A 24,402-nucleotide genomic window follows, 5' to 3' on the forward strand; every position below is an offset into this window, starting at 1 on the left:
GCTAAGTTAGTTTTGGCCTTGTAACATATATCAAAAATTGAGATTTATCTCTGCATATCTGATTTTTCTATAAAATGCTTCTTTTTTTAACAGAAATTAATTCTTGTTAGTGATGAAAAGTTATTTCAGAGTAACAGTATTCCTTGTATAATAATTTCCTCCAGGAGCCAGTTTTGGTTTTGAGTATTATTAAAATGTGGACACATTGAGGCCAGAGAATAATTACCATTTATGAAACAGTCCCCTGGTACTGTTTTATGCACTTAATAGATCATAATTCACACAACCACCATATTGCTATTTTAGAGCTATTATGAAAAGTGGCAACTGAGATAAGAGATTAAAGTAATCCCCAAGTTATGTAATTATTATTTTTTTTTTGCTTTTTGGGTCACACCCAGCGATGCACAGGGGTTACTCCTGGTTCATACACTCAGGAATTACTCCTGGCAGTGCTGGGGGGGACCATATGGGATGCTGGGAATCGAACCTGGGTCAGGTCGCGTGCAAGGCAAACACCCTACCCGCTGTGCTATCACTCCAGCCCCAAGTTATGTAATTCTTAAGTTGGAAAACAGAAGTCACAATGCAGAGTGTTCTGATAGTGAATCGTGTTACTCTGTTGTAATCATGAATGAAACTTTATGGGTTGAAAATCCTCAAAAAATTTTGACAGTTAAATTAGCAACTAAATAACACCATCAAAATAATGACAGAGCAACTTAAGCGTTAACTAGAAAAACACTTTCTACAAAATAAATAAGAACATTTTCAAATTTAGTCATACCAGGGTTAGGGATGGATGGATCTACTTCTCTGAGATTATGCATTCAACCAAGCACTGCCGATAGAATCAACAGTGATTATAAATATATACAAAATACAAGAAATTTAAAATTCCATAAAGATACTAATAAGTAAAAATAGAATTAAAGTTTAAAAATGAAGGAAAACTTGTCAAACTCATGGAATTGTACTTACACGTTAAGCCACCGGATGTCGCTGTCTTCCACAAAATTGCTGTTTAGAACAAAGGCTTAATGCTATGTTTCTCCCGGACTTGGAAGAAGATACATACAAAGATCTCAACCACTGAGATAAAACTGGATTTAAGAAACGAAATAGGACAGCTCGGAGCATGTTTGTGTGTGTTCTAGACTGCTGCCATTAAGAAAAAGGTAGAATGCTGGCCTACAGACCCAGCGGACCAAGCACCCGGTTCTTGCTGTGCTCGCTTCTGCTCCTCGCATCCTGGGAGGAAGGGAGCGGCCAGCTCCACTACTCGGTCCCGGAAGAGGCCAAACACGGCACGTTCGTGGGCCGCATCGCCCAGGACCTGGGGCTGGAGCTGGCGGAGCTGGTGTCGCGCCTGTTCCGGATGGCGTCCAAGGACCGTGGGGACCTTCTAGAGGTAAACCTGCAGAATGGCATTTTGTTTGTGAATTCTCGGATCGACCGCGAGGAGCTGTGCGGGCGGAGGGCGGAGTGCAGTCTTCACCTGGAGGTGATCGTGGACCGGCCGCTGCAGGTTTTCCATGTGGAGGTGGAGGTGAAGGACATTAATGATAACCCGCCTGTCTTCTCAGTCTCTGAACAAAAGCTCTTAATATCAGAATCTCGTCCGTTGGACTCTAGATTTCCACTAGAAGGCGCTTCTGACGCGGATGTTGGAGAGAACGCAATGCTTACTTATAGACTCAGTTCTAATGAGTTTTTTAATATTGATATTATAAACAAAAAAGACAAAGGAAAATTCCCAGTGCTTGTTCTAAGAAAACTATTGGATCATGAAGAAAATCCACAACTTAAGTTATTACTAACAGCAACTGATGGAGGCAAACCTGAATATACTGGATCTGTTACTCTGCTAATCCAAGTGTTGGATGCCAATGACAATGCCCCTGTATTTGACCGACCTGTTTATGAAGTTAAGATGTATGAAAATTCAGCAAATCAAACATTAGTAATACAGCTGAATGCTTCTGATGCAGATGAGGGAATAAACAAGGAAGTGATATATTCATTTAGTTCTTTGGTCCCACCTATCACAAGAAGGAAATTTCTAATGAATGAAAGGACAGGAGAAATAAGAATAAATGACGTTATTGACTTTGAGGATAGTAACAATTATGAAATTCATGTAGATGCTACAGATAAAGGAAACCCACCTATGGTTGGACACTGCACAGTCCTAGTGGAGATTCTGGATGAAAATGATAATTTACCTGAGGTCATTGTAACTTCATTGGCTCTACCAGTTCAAGAGGATGCCAAGGTGGGCACTGTCATCGCCCTGATAAGCGTGTCTGACCGAGATTCTGGTGTTAATGGGCAGGTGACCTGCACTTTAGCGTCAGAGGTCCCCTTCAAGCTAGTGTCCACCTTCAAGAACCACTATTCACTAGTGCTGGATAGCGCACTGGACCGTGAGAGCGTGTCCAACTACCAGGTGGTGGTGAGAGCGCGTGACGGGGGCTCTTCTCCACTGTGGGCCACAGCCAGCGTGTTTGTGGAGGTATCAGACGTGAACGACAACGCGCCCGCGTTCGCTCAGCCCGAGTACACGGTGTTCGTGAAGGAGAACAACGTGCCCGGCTGCCACATCTTCACGGTGTCAGCGCGCGACGCGGACGCGCAGGACAACGCGCGCGTGTCGTACTCGCTGGTGGAGCGGCGGGTGGGCGAGCGGCTGCTGTCGAGCTACGTGTCTGTGCACGCGGAGAGCGGCAAGGTGTTCGCGTTGCAGCCGCTGGACCACGAGGAGCTGGAGCTGCTGCGCTTCCAAGTGAGCGCGCGCGACGCGGGCGTGCCGCCGCTGGGCAGCAACGTGACGCTGCAGGTGTTCGTGCTGGACGACAATGACAATGCGCCCGCGCTGCTGCCCATGGGCGCGGGCGCGGACTCGCTGGGGGGAGCGCGCAGCGAGCTGGTGGCGCGCTCGGTGGGCGCGGGCCACGTGGTAGCGAAGGTGCGCGCCGTGGACGCCGACTCGGGCTACAACGCGTGGCTGTCGTACGAGCTGGCGCCGGCGGCGGGCGGCGCGCGCAGCCTGTTCCGTGTGGGGCTGTACACGGGCGAGATCAGCACGACGCGCAGCCTGGACGAGGGGGACGCGGCGCGCCAGCGCCTGCTGGTGCTGGTGAAAGACCACGGCGAGCCGGCGCTCACGGCCACGGCCACCGTGCTGCTGTCGCTGGTGGAGAGCGGCCAGGCGCCCAAGGCGTCGTCGCGGGCGGCGTTGGCGGGCGCGGCGGCGGCGGCGGCGGCGGGCCCCGGCGCGGCGCTGGTGGACGTGAACGTGTACCTGATCGTGGCCATCTGCGCCGTGTCCAGCCTGCTGGTGCTCTCGCTGCTGCTGTACACGGCGCTGCGCTGCTCGGCGCCGGCCCGCGAGGCGGCGTGTGCGGCGGGGAAGGCCGCGCTGGTGAGGCCGAGCGCGGTGGGGAGCTGGTCGCACTCGCAGCAGAGGCGGCAGAGGGTGTGCTCTGGGGAGGCACCGCCCAAGACTGACCTCATGGCCTTCAGCCCCAGCCTCCCCCCCAGTTCAACACCAGATGTGGAAGTGCAAGAACCATTTGTTGGTGGGGATCACTCCAGGACGGTGAGTCATATTTTTTATATTTTGCTTTATCGATTGTTTTATTTCAATGTTTTACTCCCTTCTAATATTTACTTTCATTTGTCTTCATTTGTTTTCAATATTTCTTGCACATTTTCGAATAACTTAGTAGTAGCTTTTAGTACATAGTCAATTGTTAAAAGTTTATTTTGTTAATCTTATTTTGTGGGTTTAAAATTCTTGAGATTTCACGTTTATGCTATTATGCTTCTTATTCTGAATTCACCAATCTTATTGCCCTTGATTCTGGGGATCACTGTAGCACTGTCCTCCTGTTGTTCATCGATTTGCTCGAGCAGGTTCAGTAAAGTCTCCATTTTGACACTTGTTGTTACTGTGTTTGGCATATTGAATACATCATGGGTAGCTTGAGAGGCTTTGCTGTGTGGGATAATCTCGGTAGTTTGCTGGTCTCTCAGAGAGGGGTGGAAGAATGAAACCCGGCTAGGCAGGCCGGACTGGCTGCGAGTAAGGCAAACGCCCTACCCGCTGTGCTAAGGAATCACATTCTGGTTTAATGTATTTAAGGCATACACATAACCACTGGCATATTGAATACTCTCGGTAGCTTGCCGGGCTCTCCGAGAGGGGCGGAGGAATCGAACTCGGGTCGGCCATGTTGGCTGCGTGCAAGGCAAACGCCCTACCCGCTGTGCTATCGCTCCAGCCCGATATGCCAGACACAGTAACAACAAAGTCTCCAATGGAGACGTTACTGGGCCCGCTCGAGCAAATCGATGATCAACGGGAGGGCCTTTACTCTTACTCTTTACATAACCACTGCATCATTAATATTTTGTAATATAACTGGAGCGATAGCACAGCGGGTAGGGTGTTTGCCTTGCACGCGGGTGACCCGGCCAATCCAGGTTCGATTCCTCCACCCCTCTCGGAGAGCCTGGCAAGCTACTGAGATTATCTCGCCTGCATGGCAAAGCCTGACAAGCTACCCATAATGTATTCAATATGCCAAACACAGTAATAAGTCTCACAATGAAGACATTACTGGGCCCACTCAAGCAAATCGATTAACAACGGGAGGACAGTGCGACAGTGCTACAATAAACATTTAATATAGATGGCATGTTTTAATGGTTTTGTATTCATATCACTCCGTGTCAAGTTGGAAGACAAAGATCTGTAGCTGCTGCAGTTCATGAAGTTATTTTACTCAATTTTAAATTCTGAGATGACCTTTTACATAAATTATAAGTGTAAATTGATTAATTTTTTTCATCATGATTAATATAGCTTAAATATATTCTAATTTGGCTGGCCACCCTCAGAGGTGAGGTGCTCAGGGCTAACTTTGGTTCTATGCTCTGTGCTCATGGATCACTCCTGGCATGACTTGGGGGAATTAGTCATATTTTTCAATATTTTAATTGATGTTATCTTAGTTTCAACTAATTTAATTTTAGTTCTTGAGGTATGTGTTAAACAGTAATTTACCTTCAAATGTGAAGTTTATGCTGGCTATATTTCCAAACTTTGCAAACTTTGCAGAGTTTGTTTTTCCAAAATTATTTTATAATCATTATATACTGGGCTGGAGCGATAGCACAGTGAGTAGGGCATTTGCCTTGCAAGTGGCCAACATGGCCGACCCGAGTTTGATTCCTCTGCCCCTCTCAGAGAGCCCGGCAAACTATCAAGAGTATCTTGCCCACACGGCAAAGCCTGTCAAGCTACTAGTGACGTATTCGATATGCCAAACACAGTAACAATTGTCACAATGGAGACATTACTGGGCCCGCTCTAGCAAATCGATGAACAACGGGAGGACAGTGACAGTGACATTATATACTAGCTCTTCATCTGAGCTATTAGTGAGGCATAGTCACGTTTATTAATCTTTTTCTACTTATTTTAATTTGCTTTATTTTGGATACATTTTATTTTAAAATGTAAATATTCACAAAAATTAAAATAACCAGTTAGCATTTTATTCAGCAGCATAATAAACATTGAGTCTGTGGAGGATAAAGTGTAGTGAGGAGAAGAAATGAAGTTTAGAAAAAAAGCTGAAAGGCAGCTGGAGAGATAGGATAAGGGGTAAAGCCTACTTGACGTATATGTGCCTGAATAGGTTTGATCCCTGGCATCCCATTTATGATCCCCAGAGCAAGGCCAGGAGCGATTCCTGAGTCCAAAGTTAGGAATAACCCATGAGCATCACCAGGTGTGGCCCAAAAAAAAGAAAAAAGAAGAAAGAGAGAAAGAAAGACAGAAAGAAAGAAAGTTGAGAGATATCAAAAACAAATTTTACTGAGTTGTTTGACATATCTTCAATTCTTATGATATTTAGACATGTGATTTAAAAATTTTGTGGACAGTTTCTTTTTCTTTTTTTTTCTTTTGCTTTTTGGGTCACACTCAGGGGTTACTCCTGGCTCTGCACTCAGAAATTACTCCTGGTGGTGTTGAGGGAACCATATGGGATGCCGGGGATCGAACCTGGGTCTGCCATGTGCAAGGCAAACAGCCTACCTGCTGTACCAGCACTCTGGCCCCTGTGGACAGTTTCTTACATTCAGTTCCAAGGCATGAAACCAGATATTTCCCCTAAGTTGAGGATTGCTTTTACATTCTTTTTTTATTAGTGATTCACCATGAGATACACACACACGGTTTCCAAGCTGTTCATGGTGGATTTCAGGTATGTAGTGGTCCAACATAGTGGTCCAACACCTATCCCACGGCCAGTGTCCCCAGTTTTCCTCCTGCCACCCTCTCCCAGCCCGGCTCTATCTCTATGGCAGGGACTTCTCCCCCTATTACCCCCTTCTCCTTTTGGGTATTATTGTTTACAGTACAGATACTGAGAGGCATTTCCAACTATCTTTGTTATAGTGATCCTTTCTCTATCCCAAAAGCCTTCTCCACCAACAGTTGAGGCAGGCTTCCAACCATGGGCCAATCATCCTGGTATTAGTCTACTGTCCTTGGATGTTAGTCTCATTTATGTTTTCTTTTATATCCCAAAATTAGTGCAATCATTCTATGTATATTACTCTACTTCTGACTCAATTCACTCAGCATGATACTCTTTATGTCCATCCATTTATTAGTGAATTTCATGATTTCATTTCCCCTAACATCTGTGTAGTATTCCATTGTGTAGATGTATCATAGTTTCTTTAACGAGTCATCTGTTATTGGGCACTTGGGTTGTTTTCATATTCTGGTTATTATGCTGCAATGAACGTAGAAGTGCAGATGGCATTTCTACTGTGTGTTTTTGAACCTCCGGGGTATATTCCCAGAAATGGTATTTCTGGGTTGTATAGAAGCTCAATTTCTAGCTTTTTGAGGAATGCCCATATTGTTTTCCAAAAAGGCAGACAAGTTGGTATTCCCACTAACAATGAAAGGGTCTTTTTCTCCCCACATCCATACCAGCAAAGGTTAAGTGGAGCAAGAAAAGTCTCTTTAACAAGTAGTGATGGAAAAACTGAGCAGCTACATGCAAAAAAATGAACTCAGACCCCTGTCTAACACCAGGCACAAAAGTCAGATAAAAATGGATTAAAGAACTCAATATCAGATCTGAATCCCTAAGATACATAAACAAAAATGTGGGCAGAAGTCTTCATAACAGTGAAGCTTAAGGCATCTTCAAAGATGAAAAACCACTGACCAAGCAAGTAGAAGCCAAGACAAACAAATCAGACTGTATTAAACTAAGAAGCCTCTGCACCTCAGAAGAAATTGTGACAAGTAAACAAAGACAGCCCAAAGACTGGGAAAAATTAATTTACCCATTTGATAAAGGGTTAGTATCTAATAAGGCACTGGTAGAACTTTATAAGAAAAAATATCTAATGCAACAAAGATGGGGAGAAGAAATCAATAAAAACTTCATCAAAGAAGAAATACAAATGAACAGAAGACACATGAAAAAATGCTGTATATTGCTAATCATCAGGGAGGTGTAAATCAGAAAAACAATGAGATATGATCTCACAACACAGAGACTGGCACACACCCAAAAGAACAAGAGGTATTAACATTCTTCCTAAGAAAGACTTAGTTCATTTCTTTTAAATCTATAATATCTTTTTATACTAATCATGCTTAATAGGTTCTTTATCAGATGATATTAAAATGAGACTAACCATGAGTACTCTGTGGCACTTAGTGATAGGGCATTTGTGAGCACCCATTTAAACTGAGTAATAACGAACTCTAGTTTTATTGGCATACTATGGTTATTATCGTTTTGGCAGCCTAGTTTGGCATTGAGATTTTATCAGTCTCTCCTTCCACATCCTTCTTAACCCTGCTGTATTGGTGGCTCTTTCAGGGTCAGGGGAATGAGACCCATTGTATCTACTGTTTTTGGCATATCGAATATGCCATGGATAGCTTGCCAGGTTCTGCCGTGTGGGTGGGATACTCCCGGTAGCTTGCCAGGCTTTCCAAGAGGGATAGAGGCTTTTAGGGCGGCCTCTAATTGCCCTTGCAGGTGTTCTATCAAATATGGTGCGGCAATCCTGGAAGATGGGTATTAAGCGTTTATGATGTGACTGGAAAGTGTCCTGGTGTGTGGCGGCAGCTGGGTAGTGGAGTTAGTGGAGGTGGTGGAGGTCTGCCTATGAGGCATTCATCTGGTACCGGTAGGGTGGGTCTTCTGTGTGTAATCCCTGGGTCCGGAGGTTGGTGGAAGCAGACAGGGCAGGGTAGGGTGGGGATTCTGGGTTAAATCCTTGGTCATGAGATTGGTGGGAGCAGGCAGAGGATTTCTGTTCCAGGGTCCAGCCCAGCCTGAAGTCCAAGGTCACAGAGCTCCACCCACCTGGTTCTGTGGGGCCCCACTCGTGCGTGAGTCTCACCCCAAGCGTCCGGAAAGCGTCCTGGAGCATGGCAGTGGCTGGGCAGTGGAGGTAGTGGAGGAAAAATGAAGTAGGACAAAATTGACTGTACTTTCAATGCACTTACACTGACATCTGATGCATCCATAGAGGACCTGATGGTACAAGCACGAAAGATCAAGTATGACATTATTGTTCTGACCGAGACGAGAAGGCATCAATCACATCACACCGTTTTAGACACAGGAGAAGAACTGTTCCTCGGAACATGCAACAGAAGAGGCACCGGTGGTGTCGGTGTCCTTGTCAACACGAACTTGGCCATGAGCACTGATTCATTCGAATGCCTAACAAACCAAATTGGATGATTACACTCGAATAGATGTGGCTCACTGCCGGCAGTTTCTATCTTCGTTGTCTGTGCACCAACATCCAGTTATGATGAAGGAGAAGTTGAGAAGTTCTACATGGAGCTGGAGAAGTTCTATAAAAAAGACCACACCTTCTACAAGATCATTGTCGGTGATTTTAATGCCAAGATAGGACCGAGAAGATCAGCTGAAGAACTCCACATCGGAACCCATGGCCTAGAATGGAATGAACAGTGTGCGAGCCGGTCTGAGTTCATCATGTCGACCAAGACCATCCATGGCAACTCACAGTTCCAGAAGGCTGAATATAAACGTTGGACATGGGAGTCTCCTGGTGGATGGTTCCACAACAAAATTGACAACATCATATTCAATCGATGGTTTTGCTGACCGATGTCGCTGTTGTCCCAAAATTCCAAATGGGATCAGACCACCGTCTCGTTTGTGCAAAATTCTACTTCACAGAGCGGGAAGAAAGGGTTGCAAAGTTTAAGGAGAGAATTCCCAGTACGACCACCAACTGGGAGCTCTTTGGCACTGTTGCAGCAACATGGGAAGATGCCATCCTTGATAACATTGACAAAGAATATGATTGACTGGTTCAGCACATCCATGATTGTGTGAGGAACGCCGAGAGAGATAGCCACAAAAAAAACCATGCCTGTCTTAAAACTCTCAAGCTCATTCGCCAACATGGCTTGGTGCAAGCCTCAGGCAATCACAAGCGAATGTCCCAGCCCACAAAGCAGTGCAGAGAAGCAATCAAGGAAGACCTCAAAGAGAGAAGAGCAGCAGAGCTGGCAGATGTGGCAGAAGCCGGGAAAAGCATTCGCAACACCTGCCTGTCCTTCGCCAACTACAAGACCAAGATGACTGCCCTCCTATGTCCTGATGGATCTATCACATCTTCCAGAAGGGCAATGGAGAAGATTATTCATGACTTCTACTCGGCTCTCTTCAATAGTCACATCCACCTGCCCACATACAAAATTCCGCAGGATGGATATGTCATTCCCAACGTTCTCCCTTCTGAAATACGACATGCCAATTTGTCGGTAAAGAAGTGAATAGCACCTGGCCCAGAGAAGGTCAGACCCGAATACCTGAAGAATCTGCCGTTGTTACTCATCAATACACTGGCTCAGCTCTTCACACGCTACCTGTCTGAATGCAAGGTTCCATCCCAATGGAAAACCAGCAGGACTGTACTACTATAGAAGAAGGAAGACATCCACGATATTGGCAACTATCGCCCAATCTGCCTGTTGTCTGTCATTTACAAGCTGTTCACTCAAGTCATCCTGAATAGGATTGGTAGAACACTAGATGAAGGACAACCATGCGAGCAAGCCGGGTTCCACAAAGGATTAAGCACAATCGACCATAACCACACGATAACCAAGCTCATTAAGGTTTCTTGGGAGTTCAAGATGCTGCTCTGTCTAATGTTCACTGATTTAAAGAAGGCCTTTGATTCTGTTGAGATGGAAGCAGTCATTGAAGCCCTAGCCAAACAGGGCATTCAAACTCAATACATCAGGATCCTCCTTGATCTGTATTATGGATTCACTACCAGGATCTCACAATTCTACAAGGAAGTGATCATCCATGTCAAGAGAGGGGTTCAGCAGGGTGATACCATATCACCGAAACTCTTCAGTGCCACTCTTGAGAAAATCATGCCACGATTAGAATGGGAAGAAATGGGAGTGAAGATAGACGGTGGGCAACTACACCACCTCCGCTTTGCTGATGACATCATTCTAATAACACCAAACAATAGCCAAGCAGCACAAATGCTGGCTGACTTTGACCGTGAATGTGGAGAGGTTGGACTACAGCTGAATCTCATGAAGACAATGTTTATGAGAAATGGTCTCATTCCTGATGTTCCATTCACTCTCAACAGGACAAACATCTCCGAATGCAATAGTTATGTGTACCTAGGTCAAGAAATCAACATGATGAATGACCTGGCACCTGAGTTGCACAGGTGGAAGAGAGCGGCTTGAAACGCCATAAAGAGCGTTGAAGAAATAGCTAAGAGAATGAAGAACCTCCATCTCTGGGCACAACTCTTCGATTCTACTGTTCTTCCTGCATTAACATATGCCTCAGAGACGTGGGCCCTACAAAAACAGGATGAGAACATGATTCGGGTCTCCCAAAGACAAACCAAAAGAGCTATATTTGGAGTATCACGCTCCACTCAAGTGAGAGAAAGAATCCAGAGTTCTGACCTAGTTGACGATTGAGAATCAGTGATGCTGTCTCGTTTGCCAAGGCGTCGAAAATCAGATGGGCTGGACACGTAATGAGATTCGGAGAAGACCGCTGGACTAGAGCCATTACCGACTGGATTCCATGGGACGTCAAAAGAGTGCGTGGCCGCCCACCTATGAGATGTTCAGACTTCTTCGGCAAGACCCTGAATGATAGGTTTGAGGCTCTTCGTGTTCCTAGAACGAGCAGACTCCATAGGGCTACACTATCATGCAACAGGGATGAATGGAGACATTACTGGTGCCCGCTCGAGCAAATCGAGGAATAATGGGATGTCAAGTGATCAAGTGATCAAGTGATAGTTATTATCTGTATGGTAGCATAGGAATTTGAAGTCCTTAAAATCTGTGTGCATTTAATTAATGAAATAACGCTTTAAGTCAAAATGGATGCACCCAGCTAACATGAGGCACTTTATTATTTAATTGTGACTCTTTCTGAATTTAGTCACACTCAGGCACTTTCCCCCCTCTACTTTAGGAAAACAAACCGCTCTTAAATTTGTGTTTACACAATTAAAAAATAATTAGAACTGCATGTTTATTTGGCATGTATTTATAATAATTAAATAACTCTTTTAAGTATTCAAAATGAAGACTGACCAATTTTTAAAATCAAGTATTGGGTAATTGCTTTTTTTAAGCAAGGAAATTTGGGAGTTTTTCAATGACTGCCATCTACTGGAAAGATTTGAGATTTTGGAAGTTGGATCTCTAAGAAACCTGATAACACTGATACTTAGTTGATAAATTGTTAAGAAAAATGGAATTTTTAAAAAATATTTAAGATAGAACTGGAAAATTAAATTGGTGAGTGAATAAAATTTAGAATTTTTATGCCTTCATATCCTTAATTCAATTTGGAGTAAAAGTAGAATTAACTGAAAAACGTAACTTGAATTTCTGATTCAGTTGTTTTTCATAATTAGGATAATTATTTTTGTGAGAATTATTGGGCATAATGCAAAATCAGGTTATCCTTTATTATGCAAATTACAGTCCAGTCATCAAGCAGATGCAGTAATTGCAAACACATTTTAAAATGAAACTAAGATAAACATACTCTGTACTGCCAAGAATCTATTTTTTACTAAAAATCGTTAAAATCAGAGCAAAGGGGCTGGAGCAATAGCACATCAGGTCGGGCGTTTGTTTTGCATACGGCCGACCCGGGTTCGAATCCCAGCATCCCATATGGTTCCCTGAGCACCGCCAGGAGTAATTCCTGAGTGCAGAACCAGGAGTAACCCTTGTGCAATGCCAGGTGTGACCCAAAAATCCAAAAAAATAAAAAATAAATTCAGAACAAATAAATCTGTATAAATCATAAGTAGCTGGGATATCAGCATTGATATGAATCGCCTTTATGTTGAGGTTGTAACATGAGATACTTGTATCTTAAGCTGCAGTCTTCACAGTTGCCAACTGTTTAGAATAATTTAACGCAGTATAAAAAATTAGGTAATAGAGGATTATATATCAGAAAGGGATGAACTTTATAATCACAATAAAATTATCTAAAAAATTAGAAATATAGTATCACTGGTGTTGTACAAATTATAGACCTTCTATGTTCATACACATATTAATATATTACTGCATTTTTGTAGATAACAGTATCCTGGATAAAAATTTTTCTTGGAATTCATGTTTTAAAATAAAACCACATTTGAAGAGCTAGTGGTCACACATAGGGAATACATAAGAGTGAATTAAAACCCCTTAAAGAAAAAAAGAACAACATAAAGGAATAAAGTAATGTAAATGAAAACAAACTTAAAAACGCAAGTGTACTTCCATTTTGAGCCACAGGATGTCGTTGTTCTCCACAGAGAGTATGGTTTAACAGAAAAAATTACCCCAACCAGAAACACTCTTGCTGTTCCGGTGCTTTTAAGGCTATAAAACTATTGTTAAGATCAGCTAGAAGCTCAGGAACTAAGGACTCAAAAGAAAGGACTCGAACTGCATCTTTGTACTCAAGAAACGTTAACGGACTCACCAGAGAGAGGTATGACGTTAGCTTCAGAACCTGATGGTCAGGGAGCCCGGAGGTGGCTGCTTTGGTTTCTGCTCCTTGCATCCTGGGAGGCAGGGAGCGGCCAGCTCCACTACTCGGTCTCCGAAGAGGCCAAACACGGCACGTTCGTGGGACGCATCGCCCAGGACCTGGGGCTGGAGCTAGCGGAGCTGGTGCCGCGCCTGTTCCGGGTGGCGTCCAAGGACCGCGGGGACTTTCTGGAGGTAAATCTGCAGAATGGCATTTTGTTTGTGAATTCTCGGATCGACCGCGAGGAACTGTGCGGGCGGAGGGCGGAGTGCAGCCTCCACCTGGAAGTGATCGTGGACCGGCCGCTGCAGGTTTTCTACGTGGAGGTGGAGGTGAAGGACATTAATGACAATCCACCGGTTTTTCAGGCTACACGCAAAAATTTCTTTATTTCCGAAACGAGGACTCTTGACTCTCATTTTGCGCTAGATGGCGCCTTCGATGCAGATGTTGGGGTCAATGCTCTCCTGACTTACAGATTAAGCCCCAATGAATATTTCTCCCTGGAAGTACCGACAACTGATGAGCAGATAAGACCTCTTGAATTGATATTAAGAAAACAATTAGACAGGGAAGTAGCTTCAGAACTTCTCCTGATGCTCAAAGCAACTGATGGGGGCAAACCCGAGCTGACAGGTACAGTAGAGTTACATATTACAGTGCTGGATGTAAATGATAACCCTCCAGTGTTTGACAAAGCAGTCCAACGTGTGAAGTTACTGGAAAACGCAAGAAATGGCACGCTTGTTATTACCCTCAATGCCTCCGATTTGGATGATGGCTCCAATAGCCACATTCTTTATTCCTTTGCAACTGATATCTCTGCTAACACCAAAGCAGCTTTTCGCATAGATTCAGCTAGTGGAGAAATAAAAGTAAATGGAAAAATAGATTTTGAAGAAACTAAAATATGGAAGATTCCAGTACAAGCAGTTGATGGAGGAAACCCTCCAATGTATGGTCACTGCACAATCTTGATTGAAGTCTTGGACATAAACGATAATGCTCCAGAATTGCAAGTAACATCACTCTCTCGGTCTGTTCCAGAGGATGCTATACTGGGGACCGTTATAGCTCTAATCAGCGTAATAGACAAGGACGCTGGTGGCAATGGACAGGTGACCTGCTTATTGATACCGCAAGTGCCCTTTAAGTTGGTGTCTAACTTCAAAAACCGCTATTCACTGATACTAGACAGTACGTTGGACCGGGAAATCGAGTCCAACTACCAGGTGGTGGTAACCGCGCGTGACGGGGGCTCGCCCCCACTGTGGGCCACGGCTAGCGTGTCTGTGGAGGTGTCGGACGTGAACGACAACGCGCCCGCATTCGCGCAGCCCGAGTACACGGTGTTCGTGAAGGAGAACAACGCGCCCGGCCGCCACATCATCACAGTGTCAGCGCACGACGCGGACGCACAGGACAACGCGCGCGTGTCGTACTCGCTGGTGGAGCGGCGGGTGGGCGAGCGGCTGCTGTCGAGCTACGTGTCTGTGCACGCGGAGAGCGGCAAGGTGTTCGCGCTGCAGCCGCTGGACCACGAGGAGCTGGAGCTGCTGCGCTTCCAGGTGAGCGCGCGCGACGCGGGCGTGCCGCCGCTGGGCAGCAACGTGACGCTGCAGGTGTTCGTGCTGGACGACAATGACAACGCGCCCGCGCTGCTGCCCACGGGCGTAGGCGCGGGCTCGCTGGGGGGCGTGCGCAGCGAGCTTGTGTCGCGCTCGGTGGGCGCGGGCCACGTGGTGGCGAAGGTGCGCGCCGTGGACGCCGACTCGGGCTACAACGCGTGGCTGTCGTACGAGCTGGCGCCGGCGGCGGGTGGTGCGCGCAGCCCGTTCCGCGTGGGGCTGTACACGGGCGAGATCAGCACGACGCGCAGCCTGGACGAGGTGGACGCTGCGCGCCAGCGCCTGCTGGTGCTGGTGAAGGACCACGGCGAGCCGGCGCTCACGGCCACAGCCACCGTGCTGCTGTCACTGGTGGAGAGCGGCCAGGCGCCCAAGGCGTCGTCGCGGGCGGCGTTGGCGGGCGCGGCGGCGGCGGCGGCGGCGGCGGCGGGCCCCGGCGCGGCGCTGGTGGACGTGAACGTGTACCTGATCGTGGCCATCTGCGCCGTGTCCAGCCTGCTGGTGCTCACGCTGCTGCTGTACACGGCGCTGCGCTGCTCGGCGCCGGCCCGCGAGGCGGCGTGTGCGGCGGGGAAGGCCGCGCTGGTGAGGCCGAGCGCGGTGGGGAGCTGGTCGCACTCGCAGCAGAGGCGGCAGAGGGTGTGCTCTGGGGAGGCACCACCCAAGACTGACCTCATGGCCTTCAGCCCTAGTGTACCTCCTGGTTCGAGTTCTGGAGATAATGGAGAACAGTTGGAGACTTCCTGTAATGTAAGTATAGTAATATTGATATCCACTGTCTATTGGTGGCATTCACAAAGTTCACATATTGTAAATTTATTATTTCATTTATTTCACTTTTAAGTGTTATCTGTCTACTTATAAAGACCATTGGAAGTTTGCTTTTGTTGCTTTTGCTATATTTCATACCCCTAATAGGAATATGGCTAAATCAGTAGAAAAAATAATAATATAAAGAGATATTTAACCGTCTGTTAAAAGGGAAAGCACAGTCAGTTGGGAATGAATATGATATCAGTTCTAGAGAGAGAATACAGCAAATAGGACACTTGGCTTGCATGCATTTAACCTAGAATCTATCTTGGGTATACCATATGTTCCCCCAAGAACCATCTGGAGTGATCTTGAGCACAGGTCCAGGATTAAAGCCCGGAGAGTTAATCTAAACAAACTCAAAAGGGTCAGATATCAATTATGGTAAAAGTAAAGGGTAGGGTTTAAAATCACAGTAAGGTCAATATTGTGTCTCCCCATAAAAGCTGGTCAGTAGTGAAAGAATTTGTATGTCAAATTTCCCTCAATGCTGAGATCTAGTCACTTTGGCCACTGTGCTATGTGGACAGAATGGGAGGGGTGAGGAGTCCAGGTGACACCATGTGGTCTCTACTCCTCCTCATCCAGCAGAGGGGACGTGGGAGAGAGACTCCCCCCTTCCTCTGATAGAGGGGGCTTCATTCCTTAATCTCTCTGATCTCTGCACCTTTTGCAGAGGAGGACAGGCCCCTGGCTGGCACTGCTTTAACTGCTCATGCTCCCTAAGGGGAGATAGACAGCTTAGATTAGATTAGATAGAGGCTGCCCCTAAAGCCTCCATCCCTCAGAGAGCCTGGCAAGCTACTGAGAGTATCCCGCCCGCACGGCAGAGCCTGGCAAGCTACCTGTGGCTTACTCGATATGCCAAAAACAGTAGCAATGATGGTCCTCATTCACCTGACCCGGAAAAGTCCCCAGTATGTCACCAGGCTACAATAGCACATGACAGGGACGAAAGGAAACGTTATTGGCGTCCACTGGAGCAACTCGATGAACAACGGGGTGATAGTGATAATGATAGTGAAGGTTTAAAAATTCTATTTTTCAGTTTTTCAGCATATTTATTCTATTTGCATTTTCAAATCAGTGTATCTATTCATATTGTTTATGTGTTCAATATTATCATAATGCAAGTTCATAATTTAACTACAATTTAAAGTTTATTCAGTGTTTTACTTTTCTGTAATCCATAAATTAAACTGTTACTAATGGTCATGGACTTTTGAGGTAACTTTATTATAACTAACTGAATGAATTGGTCAGAATGTCGGTGAAATTTCAGACTCCTTTTCAGGTTAGATTTGCAATACTATCCTTATTTTCTTTAGTCTTCAGCTACTTCAGGTCGAAAACATTGCTTATTTTCTTGTGTAATTTCAAATTTTCAAATTGTGTTCTGAACTCTTCTCCAGCTTAACCATAGAGTCCCTTTTGGGGGGGGGGAGGGTCACACCTAGTGATACTCAGGGGTGTGTCTTTGCATTCAGGAAGAACTCCTGGTGTTCCTTGGGGAACCCTATGGGATTTTGGGAATCAAATTTGAGTCAGCCTTGTGAAAGTAAGCACCTTATCCACTATACCCTCACTCTGAACCCCTAATTCCTTCATATTTTTCAAAATATAACTTTATATTTGAGTCAGCAGTGTTGTTAAATGGTAGAATCATTGCCTTGAGTATGTAAAATACTGGGTTTGATCCCTGGGATAGCAAAATGTTTTTGAAGTGATTTTTTTGAGAATCAGCCTTCTACAAGATTCTTTTGAGTTCCCTCCCCACCACAAGAGAAAACATAATCTGAGTTTTGAGCTATGTTAACATTTGCTTTCTTCTGTTTGACTCTAATATTCAAGTTAGACGATCTTCATCCTTTAATTGCATTGTGTGGAAAAAATCTTACAATAGTTATATATGGGAGGGAAGTCATATTATGGTGCAAAGGTAATAGAAATGCTGAGAAGATAATAGTTATTTTCTGTCTAGAAAGATTTCATGGAGAACTTTCGGCTGTCTTATTTTTTTTTTTTACTATTTGGGTCACACCTGGAGATGCACAGAGGTTACTCCTGGCTATGCACTCAGGAGTTACTCCTGGTGGTTCTCAGGGGACCATATGGGATGCTGGGAATTGAACCCAGGTTGGCCGTGTGCAAGGCAAATGCCCTACACGCTGTGCTATTGCTCCAGCCCCTGTCTTATTCTTTACAACAGAAAAAGCTTTTCCCTGGTTTGTGTATTGAAATTCATAAGAGCATGGATTAATGATGGACTACAAGAAAGCAACACTACTTGAAAGATTTCTGTTTATTTTTCTTTGGATGTGCAAGGCTCCAGGATTGATCTTTGATACCTTGTGGCCTCACACACACTTCTGGGTATAGCACTGGTGGCTCCCAGTACCTCTGGAGTTCCTTTTAGTTTAAAGAGGTGTCTCTCATATTTTTTGCAAGGGTGATTTAGAGGGGCTGGAGCGATAGCACAGCAGGTAGGGCGTTTACCTTGCACGCAGCCAACATGGCCGACCCGAGTTCGATTCCTCCACCCCTCTCCAAGAGCCCAGCAAGCTATTGAGAGTATCTCGCCCACATGGCAAAGCCTGGCAAGCTACGTGACGTATTCGATATGCCAAACACAGTAACAACAAAGTCTCATGATGGAGACGTTACTGGGCCCGCTTGAGCAAATCAATGAACAATGGGAGGACAGTGACAGTGACAGGTGGTTTAGAGGTGATGACTAAATTCATTGTGGTGCTTAGGGACTGCTGCAAGCTCTATGCTTAGGGGGTAAATTTTGATGGTCTCAGGGCAATATACTTCATTGTCAGGGACTGTCCTTTTTCATACTAAATAAGGCCTCAGCCTCTTGAGCCATTTTCTCAAATCCAGAAAACTTTTAACCTTTCCTTAAATTCTGAATGATATCCTTGCCAAGTAAAGAGTTCTTGGTTGGCAGTTTTTTCACTATCATAACTTTGAGTAGGCAGTCTTCTCTTCTAGCCTTTTAAGTGTTTGTTGTAAAATCTGCTGATATCCATAGGGTGTTCATTTTTTGTGTGAAAAATTCTTTTCTTTTGCTTTTAAGATCCTTTCTTTATTTTTAACTTTTGCTGTAACATTTATAGTGTGTCTTGGTGTGGATATCTTTGAATTTCCAATATTTGAAAATATCTGGCTTCCTTCTCCAGTCAGGGAATTTTTCAATAATGATTTCTTCAAAAATATTTTTGGTCACTGCTTTCTTCTCCTTCTGTAACCTCAATAATGCAAATATCATTCCTCTTGATATTATCTAGGAGAAACATTTGTCTTAATGCAACATTAAGAAAGCAATTTATATTACTTAATCAATAAATAATTAGCAGTTGTCTTATAAGAACTAGAGAACAGTTGTTTGAAAGTAGTATCAATCAGAAGAATCATTTAATATGAATAAAATTAGAAGACTGTAGTCTCCAGCATTGTTGAAGAACCCTAAAGCCATATAATACATATAAAATCAACTTGGCAAAGGTGCTTACTTTGAGAATGAGTCCACCATTTTCCAACTTGCCAGCTTATCACAAACAAAGCTCTTTATCAACCCAGTCACATAGCAAATAATAATAATGAAAAGAACTTTACCTTTTGGAGGGGTTGGATAATACCCGGCTATTCTCAGGAGCTACTCCTGGCTCTGTGCTCCTAGGTCACTCCTGGCGGTGTACAGATGACCAAATATGGTGGCAGGGTTTAAACAAAAACTTTACCTTTTTATGATGAGAATAAGAATAATGTTTGGGAGCGGGGAATATATCTTAAAGAGCTGGAGAGTACATACTTTGCTTGCAGGATTCCTGGGTTTGAGGCTCAATACCTGTGTACTACTAAGAGTGACCCTGAACACCAAGGCACGAGTATCTTCAAAGAGCACTGCCAGTTGTGACACAAAAGGCAAACAAAACAATACTTTTACAAATGTAAATGGTATACATTTACACTGTTTCTGGGATTCTAAACATTTTAGTATTTCCAAAATTGTATACTTCAATAGCAGCCTTATATGTATCTGTAGCTCATGAAAATATTTGAATGTGCCTATAAAATACATGATTCAGCTCTGTCGTATCAGAGATTTGGCCAACTGAACTAATTGTGATCAAATAACTATGCATAGTTCAGTAAGTCATGATAGTACATAGTGAACATTATTGAGTATATTCTATAATTTGGTTGCTATCTAATCTTTTTATTTTTATATGAACCTTTTGGGTTTCTAAGAATAGCTTCATAATTTACCTTATTTAATGTTTTAATTTATTTCATTTAATATTTAATATTTTTCTCTCTCCTCTCACTTTTGGGCCTTATGGTTTGCAATACAGATAATGAAAGGTTACCAGGTATATTCCTTTACCTACTTTAAACACTCATTTCCTGTCCAAAATATTAATTTCCAAATATTATTATCATGTTGGTCCCTTCTCTATCCTAACTGTACTTTTCTCTATCCTAACTGTACCACACACACACTTGCAGCCAGCTTCCAGCCATTTATCAGTCCTCCTGGCTCCTATTTACCTTGCCGTTGGATATTAGCCTCATAATACATATACAAATGAATGCCGTCATTCTATATCTGTCCTTCTCTTACTGATTCATTTCACTCAGCATGATACTCTCCATGTCGATCCATTTATAAACAAATTTCATCAATTTATTCTTCCTAACAGCGGCATGGTATTCCATCATGTATATCTGACATCTCTTCTCAGCATTTGGGTTTTTCCAGATTCTGGCTATTGTGAATAGTGCTGTACTCTATCTCTCTTACCCCTAAAGACAAACTTAATTCATATATCAAATTCTTATGATTTTGTATTTGTCTGGTGTTATTTTATATCACTTAATCACTTAATCACTTAATCCCCGTTATTCATCGATTTATTCGAGCGGGTGCCAGTAACGTCTCCATTCATCCCGGTTGCGTGCTAGCGTAGCCCAATGGTATCTGTTCGTTTTAGGAACATGTAGAGCCTCAAACCGATCATTTAGGGTCTTGACGAAGAAGTCTGACCATCTTATAGGTGGGCGTCCACGTGATCTTTTGATGTCTCGTGGAATCCAATCAGTAATGGCTCTAGTCCAGCGGTTGTCTGTAAACCTCATTACATGTCCAGCCCATCTGATTTTTGATGTCTTGGCAAATGAGACAGCGTCTCTGATTCTTGAGTGTTGACGAAGATCAGAACTCCGGATTCTATCTCTCATTTGAGTGAATCGTGATATTCCAAGCATAGTTCTTTCGATTCCTCTTTGAGAGACCCGAATAGTGTTCTCATCCTGTTTTCGTAGGGTCCAGGTCTCTGAGGCATATGTTAATGCAGGAAGAATAGTGGAATCAAAGAGATGTGCTCGTAGTTGGAGGTTCTTTGTCCTTTTAGTTATTTCTTCAATGCTCTTGAAGGCATTCCAAGCCGCTCTCTTCCTCCTGCGTAACTCAGGTGCCAGGTCATTCATCATGTTGATTTCTCGACCTAAGTATATATAACTGTTGCATTCGGAGATGGTGGTTCCGTTGAGAGCGAATGGAGCGTCAGGAACAAGGCTGTTTTTCATAAACATTGTCTTCGTAAGATTCAGCTGTAGTCCAACCTTTCCACACTCACGGTCAAAGTCCGCAAGCATTTGTGCCGCTTGGCTGATGTTTGGTGTTATTAGAACGATGTCATCAGCAAAGCGGAGGTGGTGTAGTTGCCGACCATCTATCTTCACTCCCATGTTTTCCCATTCTAGTCGTCGCATGATGTTCTCGAGGGTGGCACTGAAGAGTTTTGGTGAAATGGTATCACCCTGCCGAACCCCTCTCTTGATATGGATGATTACTTCTTTGTAGAATGGTGAGATCTTGGTAGTGAATCCACAATAGAGCTCACGAAGGATCCTGATGTATTGAGTTTGTACGCCCTGATTGACTAGGGCTTCCATGACCGCTTCCGTCTCAACAGAATCAAAGGCCTTCTTTAAATCAATGAACGTTAGACAGAGCGGCATCTTGAACTCCCGAGATACCTCAATGAGCTTGGTTATTGTGTGGATATGGTCGATGGTACTGAATCCTTTTCGGAATCCAGCTTGTTCACATGGTTGTCCTTCATCTAGTGTTCTGCTAATCCTATTCAGGATGACTTGAGTGAATAGTTTGTAGATGACAGACAATAGGCAGATTGGGCGATAGTTGCCAATGTCGTGGATGTCTCCTTTCTTGTATAGTAGTACAGTCTTGCTGGTTTTCCATTGGGATGGAACCTTGCATTCAGACAGGTAGCGTGTGAAGAGTCGAGCTAATGTATTGATGAGTACTGATGGTAAGTTCTTCAGGTGTTCAGGTCTGATCTTGTCTGGGCCAGGTGCTTTTTGTTTCTTTACCGACGAGATGGCATGTTGGATTTCGGAAGGGAGAACATTGGGAACGACATATCCATCATGTGGTATGTGGTATGTGGGCAAGTGGATGTGGCTATTAAAGAGATCTGAGTAGAATTCATGAATAATCTTCTCCATTGCCCTTCTGGAAGATGTGATAGATCCATCATGATGTCGGAGGGCAATCATCTTGGTTTTGTAGTTGGTGAAGGACAGGCGGGCATTACGAATGTTTTTCCCAGCTTCTGCTGCATCTACCAGGGCTGGAGTGATAGCACAGCGGTAGGGCGTTTGCCTTGCACATAGCCAACATGGCTGGAGTTATTTTATATACCTACAAAAATAGCACACTAGTGGAAAGTACTCTTTAAATTACCATCTGATTTTATTTCAAACATGTGATATTACCATATCCCTTTATCATATTCATCTACTTTTGAACTATTAATTTACATTGTCTCTAATATACCAATTTCTTTTTTTTGTGGGGGACCTAATCTTACCTACACATGGCTCTGCATTCTCCTGGCGGGCTCAGGAAACTATATGCAATGTTGGAGATTGACCTAGGTTGGTTGCTTGCAAGGCAAGCACCTATCTGTTGTACCATCGCTTTGGTCCTATTTAACATCCCAATTTCTAATTTTTATAATGAAGTGATAAAAGATCTGTTTCTTCCTTTTTTTCTCCAAGATAAGTTTATAGACTTCAGATATATGTTACATATAATATGATACATATTACATATAAACTGTCTAATCATCTATTTCAATTACAAACTCATATGATTGATTGTTTTATAGATGTCATAAAATGATGGGTCTCTTTTGTTGTTTTTAAAAGAAATAAATTTTCATTTATTTTAATGAGCTTTCCATAATGCTTTTGGGAAAAGAGTAAATTTGAAAACACAAGATTTCAGGATCAGAGAGGTACTACAGGGATAAAGGTGCTGGTCTTGAATCAACATTGTCAAAATGGCAATACTTCCCAAAGCACTGTACAAATTCAATGTGACTTCTATTATGATACCCATGACATTCTTCAAAGAAATGGAACAAACAGACCTGAAATTTATATGAAACAATAAGCCCCCACGAATAGCTAAAGCAATTCTTGGGAGAAAGAAAATGGGAGGAACCAGCCTCCTAACTTCAAACTCTACTACAAAGCAGTAATACTTAAAACAGCACAAAGGCAGAGCTGCAGACCAATGGAACAGGGTTGAATATACTGACATCTCCCTCCAAGCATATGATCATCTAATCTTTGATAAGGGGGCAAGAAATGTGAAGTGGAGCAAGGAAAGCCTCTTTAACAAATGGTGCTGGCAAAACTGAATGGCTACATGCAAAAAATTGGGCTCAGATCTCTGCCTAACACCATGTACAAAAGTAAGATCAAAATGAATTAAATAACTCAACATCAGACTGGAATCATAAGGTACATTGAAGACAAAGTTGGCAAAACCCTCAATGACATTGAAGCTAATGGTATCTTCAAAGATGTCACACCACTGGCCAAGCAAGTGAAAACAGAGATAGACAAATGGGACTATCTTAAACTAAGAAGCTTCTGCACCTCCAAAGAAACAGTGACCAAAATACAAAGACAGTCTACAGAATGGGAAAGGATATTCACCGAATACATCCAACAAGGTGTTGATATCAAGTATATACAAAGTACTGGTTGAACTCCACAAGAAGAAAACATCCAATTCCATCAAAAAATGGGGCGATGAAATGAACAGAAACTTTCTCAAAGAAGAAAGCTGAATGGCAAAAAGGTACATGAGAAAATGCTCTACATCATTAATCATCAGGAAGATGCAGAGCAAAACAAAAAGGAGATATCATTTCACACCACAGAGACTGGCCCACATTCAAAAGAACAGAAGCAACCGGTGTTGGCGCAGATGTGGCGAGAAAGGGACGCTTCTTCACTGCTGGTGGGAATACTGACTGGTTCAGCGTTTTTGGAAAACAGATGGACGATTCTCAAAATATTAGAAATTGAGCTCCCATTTGACCCAGCAATACCACTCCTGGGAATATACCCCGGAGAGGCAAAAACATATAATTGAAGTGACATCTGTACTTGTTTGTTCATTGCAGCACTGTTTACATAGCTATAATCTGGAAAAAACCTGAGTGCTTGAGAACAGATGACAGGTTAAATAAATTTTGGTACATCTACACAATGGAGTACTATGTAGCTGTTAGAAAGAATGAAGTCATGACATTTACATACAAGTGGTACCACATGGAAAGCATCATGCTAAGTGAAATGAGTCAGAAAAAGAGGGACAGACACAGAAAGATTGCATTCATCTGAGGAACATAAAGTAACAAAATAGGAGACTAACACCCAAGAATAACCAAGATAAATATCAGGAAATTTACTACATGGCTTGGAGGCTAGCC

At 43.6% G+C, this 24,402-nt stretch overlaps 3 protein-coding genes across 10 annotated transcripts in view; all 3 read left to right on the forward strand.

Annotated features, from left to right (window-relative positions):
• The window catches only part of LOC130033109 (protocadherin alpha-1-like), a 223,822-nt gene that overhangs the window by 82,440 nt on the left and 116,980 nt on the right, over positions 1-24,402 (forward strand).
• The window catches only part of LOC130033107 (protocadherin alpha-C2), a 243,894-nt gene that overhangs the window by 70,081 nt on the left and 149,411 nt on the right, over positions 1-24,402 (forward strand). Inside the window, exons 1-2 of one of the 8 annotated variants that reach the window (XM_056124815.1) lie at positions 1,038-2,449; positions 14,369-15,514. The exons of the other annotated variants lie outside the window; for them this stretch is intronic. Coding sequence (XP_055980790.1) covers positions 1,184-2,449; positions 14,369-15,514 — 2,412 coding nt within the window. The 5' untranslated portion in view covers positions 1,038-1,183. Of the gene's footprint in view, positions 1-1,037; positions 2,450-14,368; positions 15,515-24,402 lie in introns of those variants that run through there. 8 annotated transcript variants of the gene reach the window in all.
• The window catches only part of LOC130033108 (protocadherin alpha-3-like), a 202,149-nt gene that overhangs the window by 60,763 nt on the left and 116,984 nt on the right, over positions 1-24,402 (forward strand).

The sequence above is a fragment of the Sorex fumeus genome, unplaced genomic scaffold (assembly GCF_029834395.1).
Source record: "Sorex fumeus unplaced genomic scaffold, SorFum_2.1 ptg000051l, whole genome shotgun sequence".
NCBI lineage: Eukaryota > Metazoa > Chordata > Mammalia > Eulipotyphla > Soricidae > Sorex > Sorex fumeus.